The sequence below is a fragment of the Squalius cephalus genome, assembly GCF_949319135.1.
Source record: "Squalius cephalus genome assembly, chromosome: 17".
In the NCBI taxonomy this organism is placed as follows: domain Eukaryota; kingdom Metazoa; phylum Chordata; class Actinopteri; order Cypriniformes; family Leuciscidae; genus Squalius; species Squalius cephalus.
In genome coordinates, this window is record NC_137138.1 from 7,899,862 (window position 1) to 7,915,775 (window position 15,914).

At 37.5% G+C, this 15,914-nt stretch overlaps 1 protein-coding gene across 1 annotated transcript; it reads left to right on the forward strand.

The window, feature by feature from the left end:
* Positions 1 to 7,386: 7,386 nt before the first annotated feature.
* Positions 7,387 to 11,277, forward strand: crhbp (corticotropin releasing hormone binding protein). Its single transcript, XM_079846708.1, has 7 exons — positions 7,387 to 7,697; positions 8,350 to 8,443; positions 8,666 to 8,823; positions 9,642 to 9,852; positions 10,042 to 10,184; positions 10,298 to 10,415; positions 10,515 to 11,277. Exons 1-7 carry the CDS (start codon positions 7,611 to 7,613, stop codon positions 10,667 to 10,669), a joined length of 966 nt encoding a protein of 321 aa, XP_079702834.1. The 5' UTR covers positions 7,387 to 7,610; the 3' UTR covers positions 10,670 to 11,277.
* Positions 11,278 to 15,914: the final 4,637 nt, after the last annotated feature.

Here is a 15,914-nt window from a genome sequence, read left to right on the forward strand (position 1 = left end):
TGAGACCAGAAAACTCCTTTGAGCACTGCCATATCGACGTCATCAATAATTAGGACGATGCATAAGCATGAGCGGTTTATCTGGGTGGTTTTCAGACAAATATAAGAGTGCATGCACTGCTGACTCCTCACGTTCCTAAATATCTGAAATCTCTGTGGGCCGTGTGGATCACTTCCTCATGAGACGCTCCATTAAACACATTACAGCTATTACGTGCAGCGCTCAGCTTTATTTATGCATCTCTTCTTTTATAGGAGGAGTGAAGTACAGAGCTTCAAGAAAGACAACATTTTGTCTGATGAATTATGTGGGTATACGGCAAAGTTGGCGATTTGGAAAACTAGGGAAAACAAGGATGGATGCTGAGAGATTTGATAGCTTTTTGAGAAAAACTTTTTTGTAAAAAAAAAAAGTATTATTTAAAAAAATGTATATACACTTCAAATATTTTGGTCAGTACAATTTCTGTTTGAATTGAAATTAATACTTTTATTGAATTAGGATGCATTCAATTGTTCAAATGAGACAGTAAAGTCACAAAAGATTCCTATTTCAAATAAATGCTGTTCTGTGAACTTTCTATTCACCAAAGAGTCCATGAAATGGAGAAATATTAAGCAGAAAAGATGTTTTCAACATTAATAATATCAGCTTATTAGAATGATTTCTGAAGGATCATGTGACACTGAAGACTGGAGAAATGATGCTGCGTTGGTGAGCATAAGAGACAAAAACATTAAAAAAAAATATTACTGACCAAAAAAACTTTTGAACGGTGGTGTATAAGAAAATAAAAATAAATAAACAAAATAAAACATATTTTTATTTTATTATAAATAAGAGCCTAACTGTGTGAAAGAGACTGATGTATTAGGATACAGCTGTTTTAATGAAGATGATTAAACATCTCTTCTCTGCTTTGTGTGTGTGTGTGTGTGTGTGTGTGTGTGTGTACCTCAGGCACTTTGACTACACACACAAACACGGATTATGCAGGGAGATCTGATTTAGTTGCATCTGTTATGAGAAAAGCAGCTTCAGCGTCACATTACGTTATTATTAAGCTAATATTATATTAGCATTACATCAGTATTTCTAGAGTAATTTAGTGCTCGAGGCTTTCAGAACACTGAATACATGTTTATAATACATAACATCTCAACAGACAGCCTCTTTATAAAGGCGAATGGGTCTCTGTGTCCCATTATTGACCCTGAAACACTGAACCATTAAAATGTGTAATTCCACGTCTGTCGGTTATGAAAAGCCATCTACCCCTCATTTACCAAAGGGCACTGCTTTATTTACTTCTGCATGCAGATACTGGCCTCTATTTACACAACTTTTCCCCCTCTCTTTCAGTCACCTCTCTCTGGCTGAAGTGTTCAAAAGAGCCTCTTTTACAAATCCTCGATTTTCCGTTGTCACAGATGTACACGCACATCATTCTGAGTGTGTGTAGGCCTCCAAAAGAGAAATCACTCATGTTCGTCATTACATGAAGAGTCAGTGTGTGACCTCGTCCAGCAGGCCCTCATCAAACGCTCCACTTTATGTGTCAGGATGAGCGTTTTAAAGAGAATTGAGCACAAACCCCGTCACATGGAGCATCTGAGCCTTTTTACGGTTCCCGGTATATTAAATGCTTTATGGAATTTTACAATTAAAGAAATCATTTCCCCCCCTTTTTTTTGTGAGAAAAAGACTGACATTTAAGTCATTGCTTGAAAAATTACATTTTGTTACTTTTGTTTCATTTTAAAGTATGGTTAGTATTTAAAAAAAAAAATGTAATCATTTTTAATAAGCTAGGATGCATTCAATTGTTCACAAGTGATAGTAAAGACATTCATAATTACAAATGGATCACAAGTTCCACAAAAATATTAAGCAGCGCAACTGTTTTCAACATTGATAACACTAAGAAATATTTCTTGAGCAGCAAATCATCATATTAGAATGATTTCTGAAGGGTCATGTGACTCTGAAGACTGGAGTAATGATGCTGAAAATTCAGCTTTCATCACAGGAATAAATTACATTTTAAAATGTATGACAACAGATTTCTGTAACGCTACGGTGTTTCACAGAAATCGCACGATAAAGGAGTTCCACAAAGAAAGCCTTTAATTCGAATATAAAAGCTAAAGAGAAGAACTGAAGAGAGAAGAGAGAACTGACATAGCAATGGACAAACAAGGAACATGCTTAAGGAAACATGTGAACGAAATCAGTAATCAAGGTTACAAACAAGGAGAACTAGTCACTATAGAATCTAAAACTGCACAGGAACATGAAACAAATCTGTGTAAACAACATAACTCTGACAAATATAGTTATTTAAAATGATAAAAACTGGTTTTACTGCATTTTTTATCAAATGCACACAGCCTTTGTGAGCTTAAACATGACAAAATGTTGACCAGTTGTTTATTTTAGAGCATACAATAAATTTCTTTGAGTTGTAGCATATCTCTCCAAACTGTCATGAGTAAGTTCTCATAATGAACACATGGTTATATTTTTCTGCCATCATCAAACCGTTCAAGAACATCTCATAAACACATCCATCATATTTATCCTAACAAAGAGGATGCTGGAGCCAAATGCTCCATGTGTTGTACACACGTTTGCCTCCCTCACAGCTGAATGATAGCCTGATCTGATCCTTTTCTCCTTCTTTCTGTTTGTCTATACGGATGCTGTGTATTCCAGTGTGTGTGTGTGTGTATACACATACACACATGTTGAGTCTGTCGACAACATGTAGGACAAATGGAAGACTAAATGGTGGAAGTGAGAGGCTGTACTTTTTGAACACTGACATTTGATAAATGTGAATTTTGTCATTGTTTTATTGCAAACTAGCAAACAGTAAGGCTAACATTTTCATACTAACAGCCAAAAAACTTCAATTTTGATTTCATGGGGACTTTAAATGCTTGAGTAAAGTCTGGTGGATTCTGTTTGGCTATCAATGTTTGTATTGTTCACCAAGTTCTGAAAGTGATTCCAACAATATAGTTTTAGTGGAGGAATTAATCACCCGCTTTCGAATGTAAAAAAATAAATAAATACAAGCTGCACATTTCTGCCTTTAAACTCTTCTTTGAACTGTCGTTCCCCAGACTTTCTTTGGCCGTGCTTTGCTTATTTTTATGCAGAAACTAACTCAAAATATTGATTTTTTCACTAAAAATTAAAGAAATGTCCGCCATGTTTTTTGTTCTCACGGCCTGAATCTTGAAAGTCACGTGACTTGGACGTAAAACAATAGGAAAAGAATAGGCAAAAAAATTTAACAGTCATACAATTCAAGGGCCATTATTGTAACCCCTCTACGTTTTGCACTTTGGACCAACGTAGTCAGGGTACGTTTTTATATGAGACTGGGTTGCTATATACACAATTTTTGTTTTTGCAAACCAAGAAACAAGTCAAAATGATTTTCTGTGGTCAGCGACAGCATGTCACAGATGCTGTCGATAGAGCTTAACTTGTATTGAACCCGAAAAATTCCTTTAATCCCTTTAATAAAGTTATTCTTGAAACACAAAGAGGCCTCGGAAACACACACACAAGAGATCTCCAGTCCGTAATAATGTGGCGATTTCAACATCTCGATCTGTGCACACTGGTTAGAGGGCCAACGGAAATACATTCCTGTTCAGACAAGTCAATACGCCTGTGTGCGAATGATATCCTCGGAGAAATGGAAGATTAATGCTACAACAGTGGCCTCCTATCTGCCAAAGTGCGTCATTCTTTCTTCTCTCCCGCTGTACTCTCCACTGCATGGATGCAGGAATGAAATAAACGAAGCAGGGGGGACGCCACACAGTTAGCTGGGATCAGTCAGAAATTTGGGTCGGATTCCAATAAATACACATCACACAGCTTATAGTAGGTTGTAAAATAACGAGCAAACACATGGCACATATTAGGTTTCATAGACCTCTACAGGTTGAGTTCAAGTGAACAAACATTCAAACACACAGGTGCATATATATATATAATTAAATATTACACCACAATTGGTAACAGGTAAATCGTTTTCCCCAGACATAATATTTTTGGTGGGATCTTACATTAGTGTTTTGTACTTTGCACACTGTCTAAACCAGCCTGACACAGCCACACTGGCTCAACCAATGGCACGAGTTGGGGGCGGGGCTATCTGTTTGTTTGACCAATAGAGTGCAACAGTCGGGTTCCGGAAGTAAAAACTCCGTTCATTTTCTCCATAGGAAAATAGATTTTTAACCATAACTAGTAAACCTTAAAAGGTTTAATTCACTCTTCCTCTTCTTCTGAATCAGTTTCTGGTTCAAACATATATGGCTGAATTAAACCAATATTTCCACTAGCCATCGTGTAGCATTTACTACAGTGAAGTTGACAGAGTGGGTGGAGGCGGGGCTCATTTGCATATTCATTGTTCCATACTAAATGAAGCAAGGGTGTAGGGTTACATTCAAGCTGAATAAAAAACAATTCACAGGAAAAAACATTTAAATATGTCATTTTGGTGATCAAAGATGAGTTTTAAGTTAAGATAAAATTATTGACTACAGGGGGACTTTAAAGACAGCCCTTCTGTGAGCCAGAAGGTTAATCGATAGTATTTGCTTCTATTGAAGACGTCAGCCCATGTTGTTTCAACTTGTTTTTTTAAATAATTGTGTTTAACAGCAAAATTCATGGTGAAAAACTACATTACCCATGATGCTGTACAGAAAATTCCACCAATCAAAGTCAAAACAAGCAAAACATGCCTAAAGATATTGTTAGCTCCGCCCACTCCCATGGATCATGGCGAATGCCTACTCTCTCAAAATGCTTAAATATTTGCATATTTTGCAATCAACTTAAAATATATTGTTCTTAAACAAACATTATTAATCAAGTAGTTTTATATTTTTCTACCTTTGTAGTTTTGTCCGGTTTTCAAATAATTTTTTCCAATCAAATTTTGTATTGCTATGATTCACCTCGTAGCTTTTGGGCCAAGGTTTATAAAGCTTTAACAAAGACTTTTTCAAAAAAGAAATAAATGGAAAATATACTTCCGGAACCAATGCCGATGAAAAAGTGGGTGGGCGCTGTTGCACTCTATAAAGTGTTCAAGAAACCTGTTTGGTGTCCATCAGAAGTAAATGTCAAATAAATAATTTTCTGTAAATTTGCTTAATTTGTGGCTGTCTGATGAGTCAAGACAGGGATATTACTTCACAAAACACAAAAAAATGGAATGTCAAGTGCATACAGATTTAAAAGCAACATGCTCAGGTTGTATACTGAACATTGTGAAAATATTTAGGTCATTCAACACACACAAACAACATCTCATACTGCGCACATACATATGCATACTGCACAAAAACCATTGCCATTCTGAATATACCCATTCACAATCTGCCAGAAGTCAGAAAGGTGTACTGGTCCTTATAGTTCACAAGAGGCAAATGTCCCCTGATTCCAGAGAAGGAGTGTGAGAAAGACAGCTGACCTTTCAGTTCACCCGGGGCAGGTAAGACTCTGATAGAAGCGGACACCCGAGCAAGAGCCGGCTTTCAAATACCAGAACAAGGTGTTTGATGGGTAGGAACGTCTGCAGCTCCCTGAAGATGGTAGTACACACTGGGTAAGGACAAACACAAACAGCTAGAGGTTGGTTTCATTGCAGTATATTAGAAAGCCCTTCAAAAACCTCAGTACACATTCAAGGCGCGTTTTACATTATGCAACAACAACAAAAAGTCACGTGAAAAATATTACTTAAAAGACCTGAATGAACATAATTTTTTAAGGGTCAGATCATGAGATAATAGAGCTACATTCACACTGCAACTCTTGGAACTTAAATCTTCCTCCTTTGTCCAACAAGAGCAGTTACTGAACTACAGCAAAAATGACTCATTTATACTTTTCCACAATTATCTGATGCCACACAGATAATGCATGGTGCTGTATGAGAACCAAACTCAAGCACAGCGATCAGTGCTATTACTCATTTTTATACACAAAGGGGGCGTTTCTTAAACAGACCGCTTAGAGAGAGGGTGAAAAATGGTCACGACACTAAACAGCTAATAAAAAGGCATGATATCACTGCATTAAATCTTTATATTGTGGTTGGAACCTTCTGCTTACTTTGAGCTAATTACTAAAACAGCCCTTTACAGATATCTTTTGAGACATTATTTAGTTTTTCAAGGAACACCCTCAAACACACACACATTCTGATTGGGTTTTCACCCGAGGTGACTTTTAGTGACTAATTCTCAAAGACCTTTAAGCTGAGAGCAATTAGGTTTAAGAGCAGTAAACATCTGATTTACTGCGGTGAAGCACTGTTATTCAGCTCACCTGACACTGTTGCTTCACTGCAGGTGTGAGAAAATAACACCAGTCTGAGACAATTAGTGGGCCGTAGTATTAATTTGCTAGTGAAAAGTTCACCTGCCTCATTATATTATAATGAATAAATGTTAAAAGGTTAGTTTACCCAAAAGTAAAAAGAGAAAAAAAATTCTGTTATTATTTACTCACATTCATGTTGTTCATGTTGTGACGGTATAACACAAAAAGAAACATGTTAAAAACACTTCACATTGCGTTTTTTTTTTTTTTTTTTTTTTTTTTTTGCACAGAGGATGGCAAATCATACAAGTATGAAACGACATGATGGTGAGTGACAGAATTTTCTTTTTTAGATGAACAATTCTTTTAAAGCACCCAATCATACCTCACTGACTCACTGTTTGTGACATTCATTACTTCAATCAGTCCACCTTACCATCCTCCCACTAGGTTTCTAGATTTTTTCCATTTTTCATTATAGATGAAAATAATTCTCAAAGAAAAAAGACATAGGGTTTGTTTAGGTGCAGATGTGCACAGGAGTCTTTTAAGCTGCAAGGATATTTTAACGTGAATGTATATTTAAATATATTATATAATGTAGCCTATATGTTTAAAATAATAATAAAAAATGTAGATGTTTTGTTAATAGTACTTATTTTTAAATATTATTCATACATATGTGTAATATACACACACCCATATTTGTATAATTTTACCACAAAAATGGTAAAACATCTATTTTTTTTATGTCTCTCTTTTTAATTGTTATTCACATCCTACTAGTATGTATTCTAATAGTGACTAGAAAACAGTTAATAATCACAGCATATTCTATATATTATTACTTATTAGAGGAAATGGGAAAATCACAATTTGTACATTTCTTAGCTTGCTACAGTTGTTATTTTACTAGTGTAAGTGCCTTTATAGTTTTTTTGTGTGTGCATTTTATTAGTATGCCTACAATTAAAAATAAATAAATAAATAGTTTCTTAAGTCTTTGTACTAGTCTATTCAATTAGTACAGGGAAAACTAGAATAAAGACTAGGCGTCTGTCATGCGCTCTCTCAGCTCACTCACTCACACACACACTCACTCGAGCTCGCGGACTCACATCAATTGATCCATACAGGCAGCCCCCCCTCTTCGATTTGTGTGAGGGGGTATAAAAGGAACAGTCTGCTCGGGAGCTCTCGGAATTGTTCTCTTTTTGCTCGAATCCACGCGGACAGACGGCACGGAGATGTCGGGCACTTCGCGCGCACAGCTGTGTTTCCTCCTGTTGAGCGTCACGGCTCTCCGGGGACACGCGCGCTTTCTGGACATACAGGTGAGATATTGACACCTGCTCACCTCTCTCTCTCTCACACACGCACAGACACAATCATTAGAGTAGCTTTCTACAACTTTTCATGTGTATATCCTGTACTTTGACCTCAATATGTGTGTTTAATATTAGTACTTTGGCCTCAAACATTTATTATAACGTGTGTATATTATAATAATAGCTATAGGTTAAGATATAATGTAATATTTGTAAATAAAGATGTGCATGTACAACTTTTATTATACCATTCATTGTGAGTAGCTGTAAAATATTTTTGTCAGGTAACAAAACATTTCTTTAATGTGGTAACATCTAAATTGAGAGGTTTGATTCAATGCAAAAATATTGTTTAATGTGACTAATACAAGCTGATTACATTGGGTGACACCAGTGAAAGTAATTTTAAGGGTCGGATCAAGCAGAAATAGATCCTCAGTGTCCTTTTCTACTGTACACATATGTTTTGGCATTAAATATTTATGTATATTATTCTATTTTTATAATGTGCAGAGCCTTTTATGAAACTTCCGAGCTCTTTCCAACCCTTTTGGTAAAATAAATTGTTATTGCCTTGAGCACATCTGATTGAAATGCAATCTTAATGTATTAATATTGCTTATTTTTTACCATGTCCTGTTTCTTGTTGTTTTATCAGGATAATGAGATCAGCCCAGAAGGATTATTATCTTTGCTGAGCTCTGAACTAAAGCGAGAGTTACCAGAGGAGTTTGTGTACCGTAGAGCGCTGAGTGAGTGACAAACCTCTGGGATTTCATTTGCTAAACAAAAAAAAAAAAAAAAAAACACATCTCATGGTCTTGACTTCATATTTGTTTTAATAAATACATTTTTAACTGCTGAATTGATATGGTAGCACATTGTGGTTATTCATCACAAATACTAAGTGTATATTTTCATATGGTACAGCCCTTTCACCTTTTCTTGTCTTTATCTTCCTTCGTGTCTCTCAGGATGTCTGGATATGGTGGCCATAGAGGGCCAGTTTACATTTACAGCAGAACGTCCACAGTTAAACTGCGCTGTGTTTTTCATCGGCGAGCCTAGTGACATCATTAGCATTGAGTATGATTCGGTCAACATCGACTGCAGAGGAGGAGATTTCATAAAGGTGAAATGTTCACACATGCACACACACAATTCATCACCTATACACCTTACATCCATGTTGTTTTGTAGTCTTGAGCACAAAAAGGAATGTAAAGTAGTGCAGACACTTACTTTATTATACAGAACAGCGGGTGTGTTTATGTGGATATCTACATTATAAGCCAGGTTAAGTCAGGGCACCGAAAGATCACATGATGTCATTTTAAGCCAAACCGTACACCAACAACCTTGATTACATTCTACTCTAAAAAAATATCATTAAAAATCCAATTGAGCAAAACTGCATAAGTAATTCCAAACTAATTGCATCATAGAGTCTGAGTACAAGTTCAGCTTTCATAGACTGAGCAAGGTTTATGCCAATTAAATGCAGTTTAATAGGACTGAAAACCGCAAATGGGATATTGTTAAAGATAATGTACTGAATTAATTACTGTTCAATGAAATGGACATAAAATGAGTGGAAATTTATTATAATTTATTAGCACTCAACTGACCTGAAGCAAATGCAGTCGGGTTGAACTTAAGAGAATTATGTAAACTTCCCCTGACCTAAACTAAAATGAGTTCAACACAGTTAACTTAAAACGGAAAAATAAAAATGTTGTAGGATTTACTTTGAAACGATTTTCACTCTTTAACAAATTATTACAAAGAAATGGTAATTATTTTGAAGTAGAAAGACTAAAATTGTATTTTCTTGTAAAATGTACTCCACTAATTAGCTTTGAAGAATATGTTTTTACAGTGCACTGAATGCAGTAGATGAGATGAACAGAATGCTGTTAAATACAAACTTTTTTTTTTTTTATCTTGAAGGTATTTGATGGCTGGGTTATGAAGGGCGAGAAGTTTCCCAGCTCACAGGACCATCCTCTCCCTCTGTACGAGCGTTATTCTGATTACTGCGAAACCGGAGTGTCTCGACCAATCACACGGTCGTCTCAGAATGTCGCCATGCTGTTCTTCAGACTCCACCAATCAGGAAGCAGCTTCACAGTAACATTCCGCAAGCTCATCAACCCGTTCCGTAAGTGCACATGCACAGAAATACACACACACACATATATATTAAACGTGGCATTTTGCAGTAATAATGTACTTGAAAAACTTGAGTTTTGGTTTTATCTCAAAGGTGCAATACGGCTAATGCAGAAGCCCTGCTCAAAGCTTAACATGTAAGCTATTGATGGTTAACCATCTGTCTCTTTTTTTGTAGCTTGTAATGTTGTTTCTCAGACCCCAGAGGGCAGTTTCACCATGGTCATTCCACAGCAGCACAGGAACTGCAGTTTCTCCATTATCTATCCAGTGGAGATCCAGATTGGAGAGCTCAATCTCGGCCAGCACAATGATCTCAAGGTGAGCAAACATCTGATTTCTGGTCAAGAAACACAGCATTTACTCAAACCAGTGTCTTCATATCAACTATTAGAAAAAAAAATGAGTTTGAGACTTCTGGTTTATCTATGTAGCGGTCCATTCTCGGCTGTGCTGGTTCTGGAGACTTTGTCGAGCTTCTGGGTGGAAACGGCATGGACACTTCCAAGATGTTCCCTATGGCAGATCTCTGCTACTCCTTTAATGGACCAGGTGAGAATTCTCTCTTTATCTGGTGTGCATCATCATTCATTCGTGCTGTGCAATTTAGAGTGCAGAGAATCTTATAACCCTCTCCTTATCTCTCTTCAGCTCAAATGAAGGTCGGCTGCGATAACACTGTGGTCAGAATGGTGTCGAGCGGGAAGTTTGTAAATCGAGTTAGTTTCCAATATCGGCTACTGGGCCACCACGAGCTTCAGCAGATGAAGGGCAACAGCGTTGAAGATGTGTGTTTAAGAGCATAAGACTCTCTCTCTCTGTTCCCTGCTCTTGCCAAACTAACTTCAGTTTGAGCCTTTGGGCCCTTATTGTATATTTTCCTTATTAAAAAATTATTTATTTTTTGCCTCATCTTTTCATTCGACTCTTCTGTTCTTTTTAATATAATGAACTTGTAAGATCTGTGGCTGATGTTAAATAAAAGATGTACTTGTGTTGGTGCACATCACTGTTTTGTTCAGCATGTTTCATTTTGAAGTGCCCAAATAAACACTGGAATCTAGCGAGCAGTACTGCACAAGTATTAAAATACGGTATGTACGAAAAATGTAATTGTCTTTATTTATTTATCTGTATTAAAGAACTTTTGTAATAAAATCAGTCGACATGAGCAAAGCAAACTCTGGTTACAGTAATTTCTAATTTTACACCAGAAAACACTCACATTTACTCATTTTGTAAGGTGAAGCAAATTATCTGAACTAGTTATGTCACAAATTACTTAGTGACCTGCCATTAAGACAGAACATACTCTGCAAAAGTTGAATATAAACACATTGCTTTTGCTTTATATTTAATGGAATTGCAATGCTAATTGTTTTTTTTTAAGTGCCATTAAAACAGTGAAATTGTTACCCAATGTCAGCGGTCATTATGTGCTAAAAGCAATGATTGCTTGAGAATATCAATGCTGATTTATGAACGCAAAGTAAAATGTCAAAGGACTCTAGGATACATCATGTGAATGACGAGCCGTTTTATCAAATTTAATCACACCTAAAACTCATCTAAACTGTACATGCCAAGATACACGATACACCTTTCAATGAGCTCAAGTCAGTTGGGCCTCTTCATGAAAATTGCTGCCCTGAGTTCAATGGACTTCAATTAATCACTACTGTTAAATCAACAGATCGTTTCAAGTTTTACCAATACACTCTTGTACTGCGGATGCTCGTCATTATCGCTGACAAACTGCTCACATCACGACTGCAGAGGAGTTCAGCTTTGCCTTATCCTGTCAAATCTGTCCTATGATGGAGGACGCGTCTTTCTTGTATATGCGCTAGGCGTCTTCAAGGTCTCCTCAACGTCTTTACTGTCCCCCAACATGACGCAGACACTAAAAGAAGTGGTGATACTTAAAGGAATAGCTCACCCAAAGTTATAATTAAATACTGCTATTTAAAGGGGGGGTGAAATGCTATTTCATGCATACTGAGTTTTTGACACTGTTGAAGAGTTGGATTCCCATGCTAAACATGGACAAAGTTTCAAAAATTAAATTGTACGTTTGAAGGAGTATTTCTGTGCCAAAAATTGTCCTTCCGGTTTGTCACAAGTTTCGGAAAGTTTTTTTCGAGTATGGGCATGTGTGACGTCACGTCAGATGTAACGGAATTTCCTTATACGGGTCCTAAGGGCACTTCTTCGGTAAGATCGCGGGCGCGCGCGCACTCGTAGACCAGAGCAAGAGAGCGAAAGCAGTACGCCCATCAAAGCGCTGTGCTCGGCTTTAGGGAAGTCAGTGTCACCAAAGAAGTGGGTTTTTGGTTGCCAGGGCAAGACAAACCTGCACAGATTCCCAAAGAACCCAGCGTTAAGGGAATAGTGGATGCAGTTTGTTTTTCCGGGGCAAAAACGAGTTGAGCAAGACTGTTTCCCTGCATTTCGACGATGATTGTTTTATAAACAAAGCCCAGATCGACGGATTTGCAGATCGTCTAATGCTTAAGGATCGAGCAGTCACAATGATAAAGGTCCGCAGTCGTGCGTTGGAACCGCAGGCGGTGAGTAAAACTGTTGAACAAATGTATCTGTGTGTTGTTAACGTTACTAGCTCGGCGCGTTAGCACAGCTAGCTGCGCCCACACGGCCCGCCTCCAGCCGCTCGTTTTTTTCCGGAAAGACTCGGTACAGCCTATCTTTCTTTAATAAATATAATAAAACTAAAGACTTTTTGGAGATATGAACGATGCAATACTACTCTATAGGTACTCAAGATACTCTATAGGTACTCAAGGAGATTGAGTGAAAATGAGCATTTCACCCCCCCTTTAAAAATAGGTTTTAGGTGCAGTTATATAAACTATCCCTGCTAAAAAAAAATAAAAATGGTTGGCTGGTCCTAGCTGGTTTAAGCTGGTCTCCCAGCCTGGTCAAGCTGGTGTTCAGCTGGTTTAGCTGGTTGGTCAGCTGGTTTCCCAGCCTGACCAGCTAAGACCAGTCTGAACATCTAAAGTACATCTACTTCCAGAGTCGAAAGCGCATTCGACCAAGCACAGTTTTCTCTTACCATTCCTGATGTCTAACACTACTTGTGGCTATCAGAGCAGAAACTAAAGCTGATGCTCTCCTTATGTTTTTCCGTATGTTCATCTCCGGGCGTGTTCATATGTAAATATGTAAAAACACATACATTTACCATCCCATAGACCCTCCCCTTGAAGAAATCAGGACAGAAGTGGTTGAAAGTGGAAAAAAGAGACGGATTGAAACTCCAGGTTTAAACGAGTATGTGTCTCCCTTGTCCACTTGTGATCCGATCGACCAAAACGCACCATAATATCCTTCATCTCAGTGTTGTTATGGTATTTTCAACAGTTTGCTTCATACAAGTAATTCACGTAGAGGGCACAACCTAAAACATGGTGCTGCACTCCTGACAGAAGGTGAGAGAAAATAAGTACCCATAATGCACTGCAACATGAACAGCCAATAAGAACTATATAGACTGTGATGCTACAGTATTCAACAAGAAAAAAAGAGGAAATCCCGAAGTATACTGACGAGAGTCAGCTACAGTGTGGGGTATGCCACCAGAATAGTTTGCCTGATTTTTGTAACCGTGCATATTTTGTACACGAAGGTCGCACATGGTCATTGATTTGTTTCGCACTAATCAGTTGTTCCATAAGGTGGCAACACTGGTCTGCATGGGCTGTTGTTTCACAGTAGAAACAAAATTAAAGATACAGAACAACAACAAATTACCAGAGACTGCAACAACAACAGACGCCCGCATTGACAATCACTTGTGTGAGGGGGTTTTGAGATACAGTCTGCAACTTTAAGTTTAAGTTTAAAAGAATACAAAGACATTTTTATCAGTCATAACTTCTGGAGAAAAATAGCGCAGACTCTGGACTAAGATGAAACTTTCTAGACCGCATGTGTCGACATGTAAAGACATTATATAGATCTAGATCTAGTAGGCTAAAAAACAAACCAAGTAAATAACTTCACAACAACAACAAAAAAGTTTAGGCTATTTAATATGTTGTGTGAAACATTTATACAGAATGTTTTATGAATGAAATATGTGTGTGTGTGCATGTGTGTGTGTGTGAAACTACAACTCTACAACTCTGTGGGATTTGATGAGACGGGTTGCCTCACGCTTGATTAAAGGTTGGCGTTCACATTATCCTGGTCGGAACCATGAGCTCCAGAGAGAGTTTAGCAGAATAATTGATAAGGAACTGAGAATCCCAGCAGGACGTGCAAAGAGGTAAGCACAGCTGCGCTAGTCCCCTACTGAGCACATCAGCGCAGAAATCAGCCAACAGTGGAAATTACACCACCACTGCCACACGTGGGACTGTTAGTGTGAATAAGCAAGAGAGAAAGACAAAAAAGAGGGAGAGAGATATTGAGATTGAAGGAGAGGGTTGCGTTTGCGTCATGAGAGATGTTTAAGCACAGCCTAGCAGAGTTTCACAATAACACACTCATAAAGTATAGCCTTTTGCAAAACATGTCAAAGTGATCAAATCAAGCTGTAAAATGACAACTGAATTTGAGAGCTTTATGATCTGGGGTTGTAACTGAAAGCTTGCAGACCTGTTGTCTGTTGCTTGTTTCCAGACCTGTTTAACTTTCTTTTTTTCTAGAGATACATTTTTGATTACATTTTTTCCATGTAACCATAATGAATAAAAAGAATCCATACAACTTGCATTCTATATTTAAAAATGTGTGCATGAAATGAAAATAAATGCATGTTATAGATCTTAAAGTAAACAATTCATTTGTGTGCATGTTTCTTTTTTCTTTTCTTTCACTGTTCACACTTACATATGATTGAATAGATTAAATGTGTATTTAGCGTGCAGTCCACAGGGAGGGCTTTGTGGCTTGACCCAGAGTACTCCTTCTGTTGCCGGTACAGACTGCATAGTTTCAGCTTATGGGGATGTGACATGACAAAAGAAAGAACGACTCAGATCGGAAGGTCCTGAAGGGTCCTGAAGACCCAGCTAAGCAATTAATGAATCATTTCTTTTTCTCATAATTTGGCCTTGGCTGCATTATAGTTTTTTCATATTCTAAATGTGATCAACGTTTGCGTAAGTTGATGTGTTGGGGAATTTGGCAATTAACATGTAACATTTCAATTATATTCTGCTGTAATGAACAAAATGAAAAAGATTAGTTCATTTTGCTGAACGAGGCTCAAAGATCCGAGTCAGTAAAATGATCCGAACTTCCCAACACTATGCTTTAAAACATCTGAATGAAAATGTTCTTAACATAATGTTACAATGAAAGTAAACTCAAACAATTGAAAATTCCCAGTTGAATGATATCTGTAAAAAAAAAAAAAAAAAAAAAATTCATACCCAATGTTTGTCTCTAATGTTATATTCCTGTTCTTAACCTAAGCACAAGCTCCACTCTTCACCACAATGGTAACCACCAAAACTACACCACAGCAGAAACTCTTCCTAAACACTACCCCCCCCCCTTTCCCTTATCTTTTCTTAAAAACATTTCATTTTAACATCTAGTGTGCTTTTCATGTCTTAATTGTGCATTCTCACTTCCTTCCCTCTCTTTCTAACTCCACCCCCTCACCCTATGCGAAGGAAAAAAAGGATGCAAGGAAAAAATGAGGATAGAGGAATTAAAGGAAAGCTTATCTGTAAATTACATTGGAATATTCTTGATCACTCAAGCGTCACTTCACAGCATCATCACCTGCGCTCAAGGGATCTGCCCTTATATGTTGTTAATGACACTCTCTGTCTGGGGATGAGTCTGTTAAAGCCGGCATGAAACGGAAGTTGTGATAGACTTTCCTTCCCAATTGTGTCATATCCGAGTGTAATTGCTTCTCAAACAAGAATAAATGTAGGGCGGGTCTAGATTTTGCTTATCAGGAATTGATTGGATTGCTGGATGGTTGTGGTTTGGTGGATCTCATGTGATTGACAGGTTGTCCCGCCCTCGCACCAGTAAACACATCATCAGAGAAGAGAAGAGATGCTG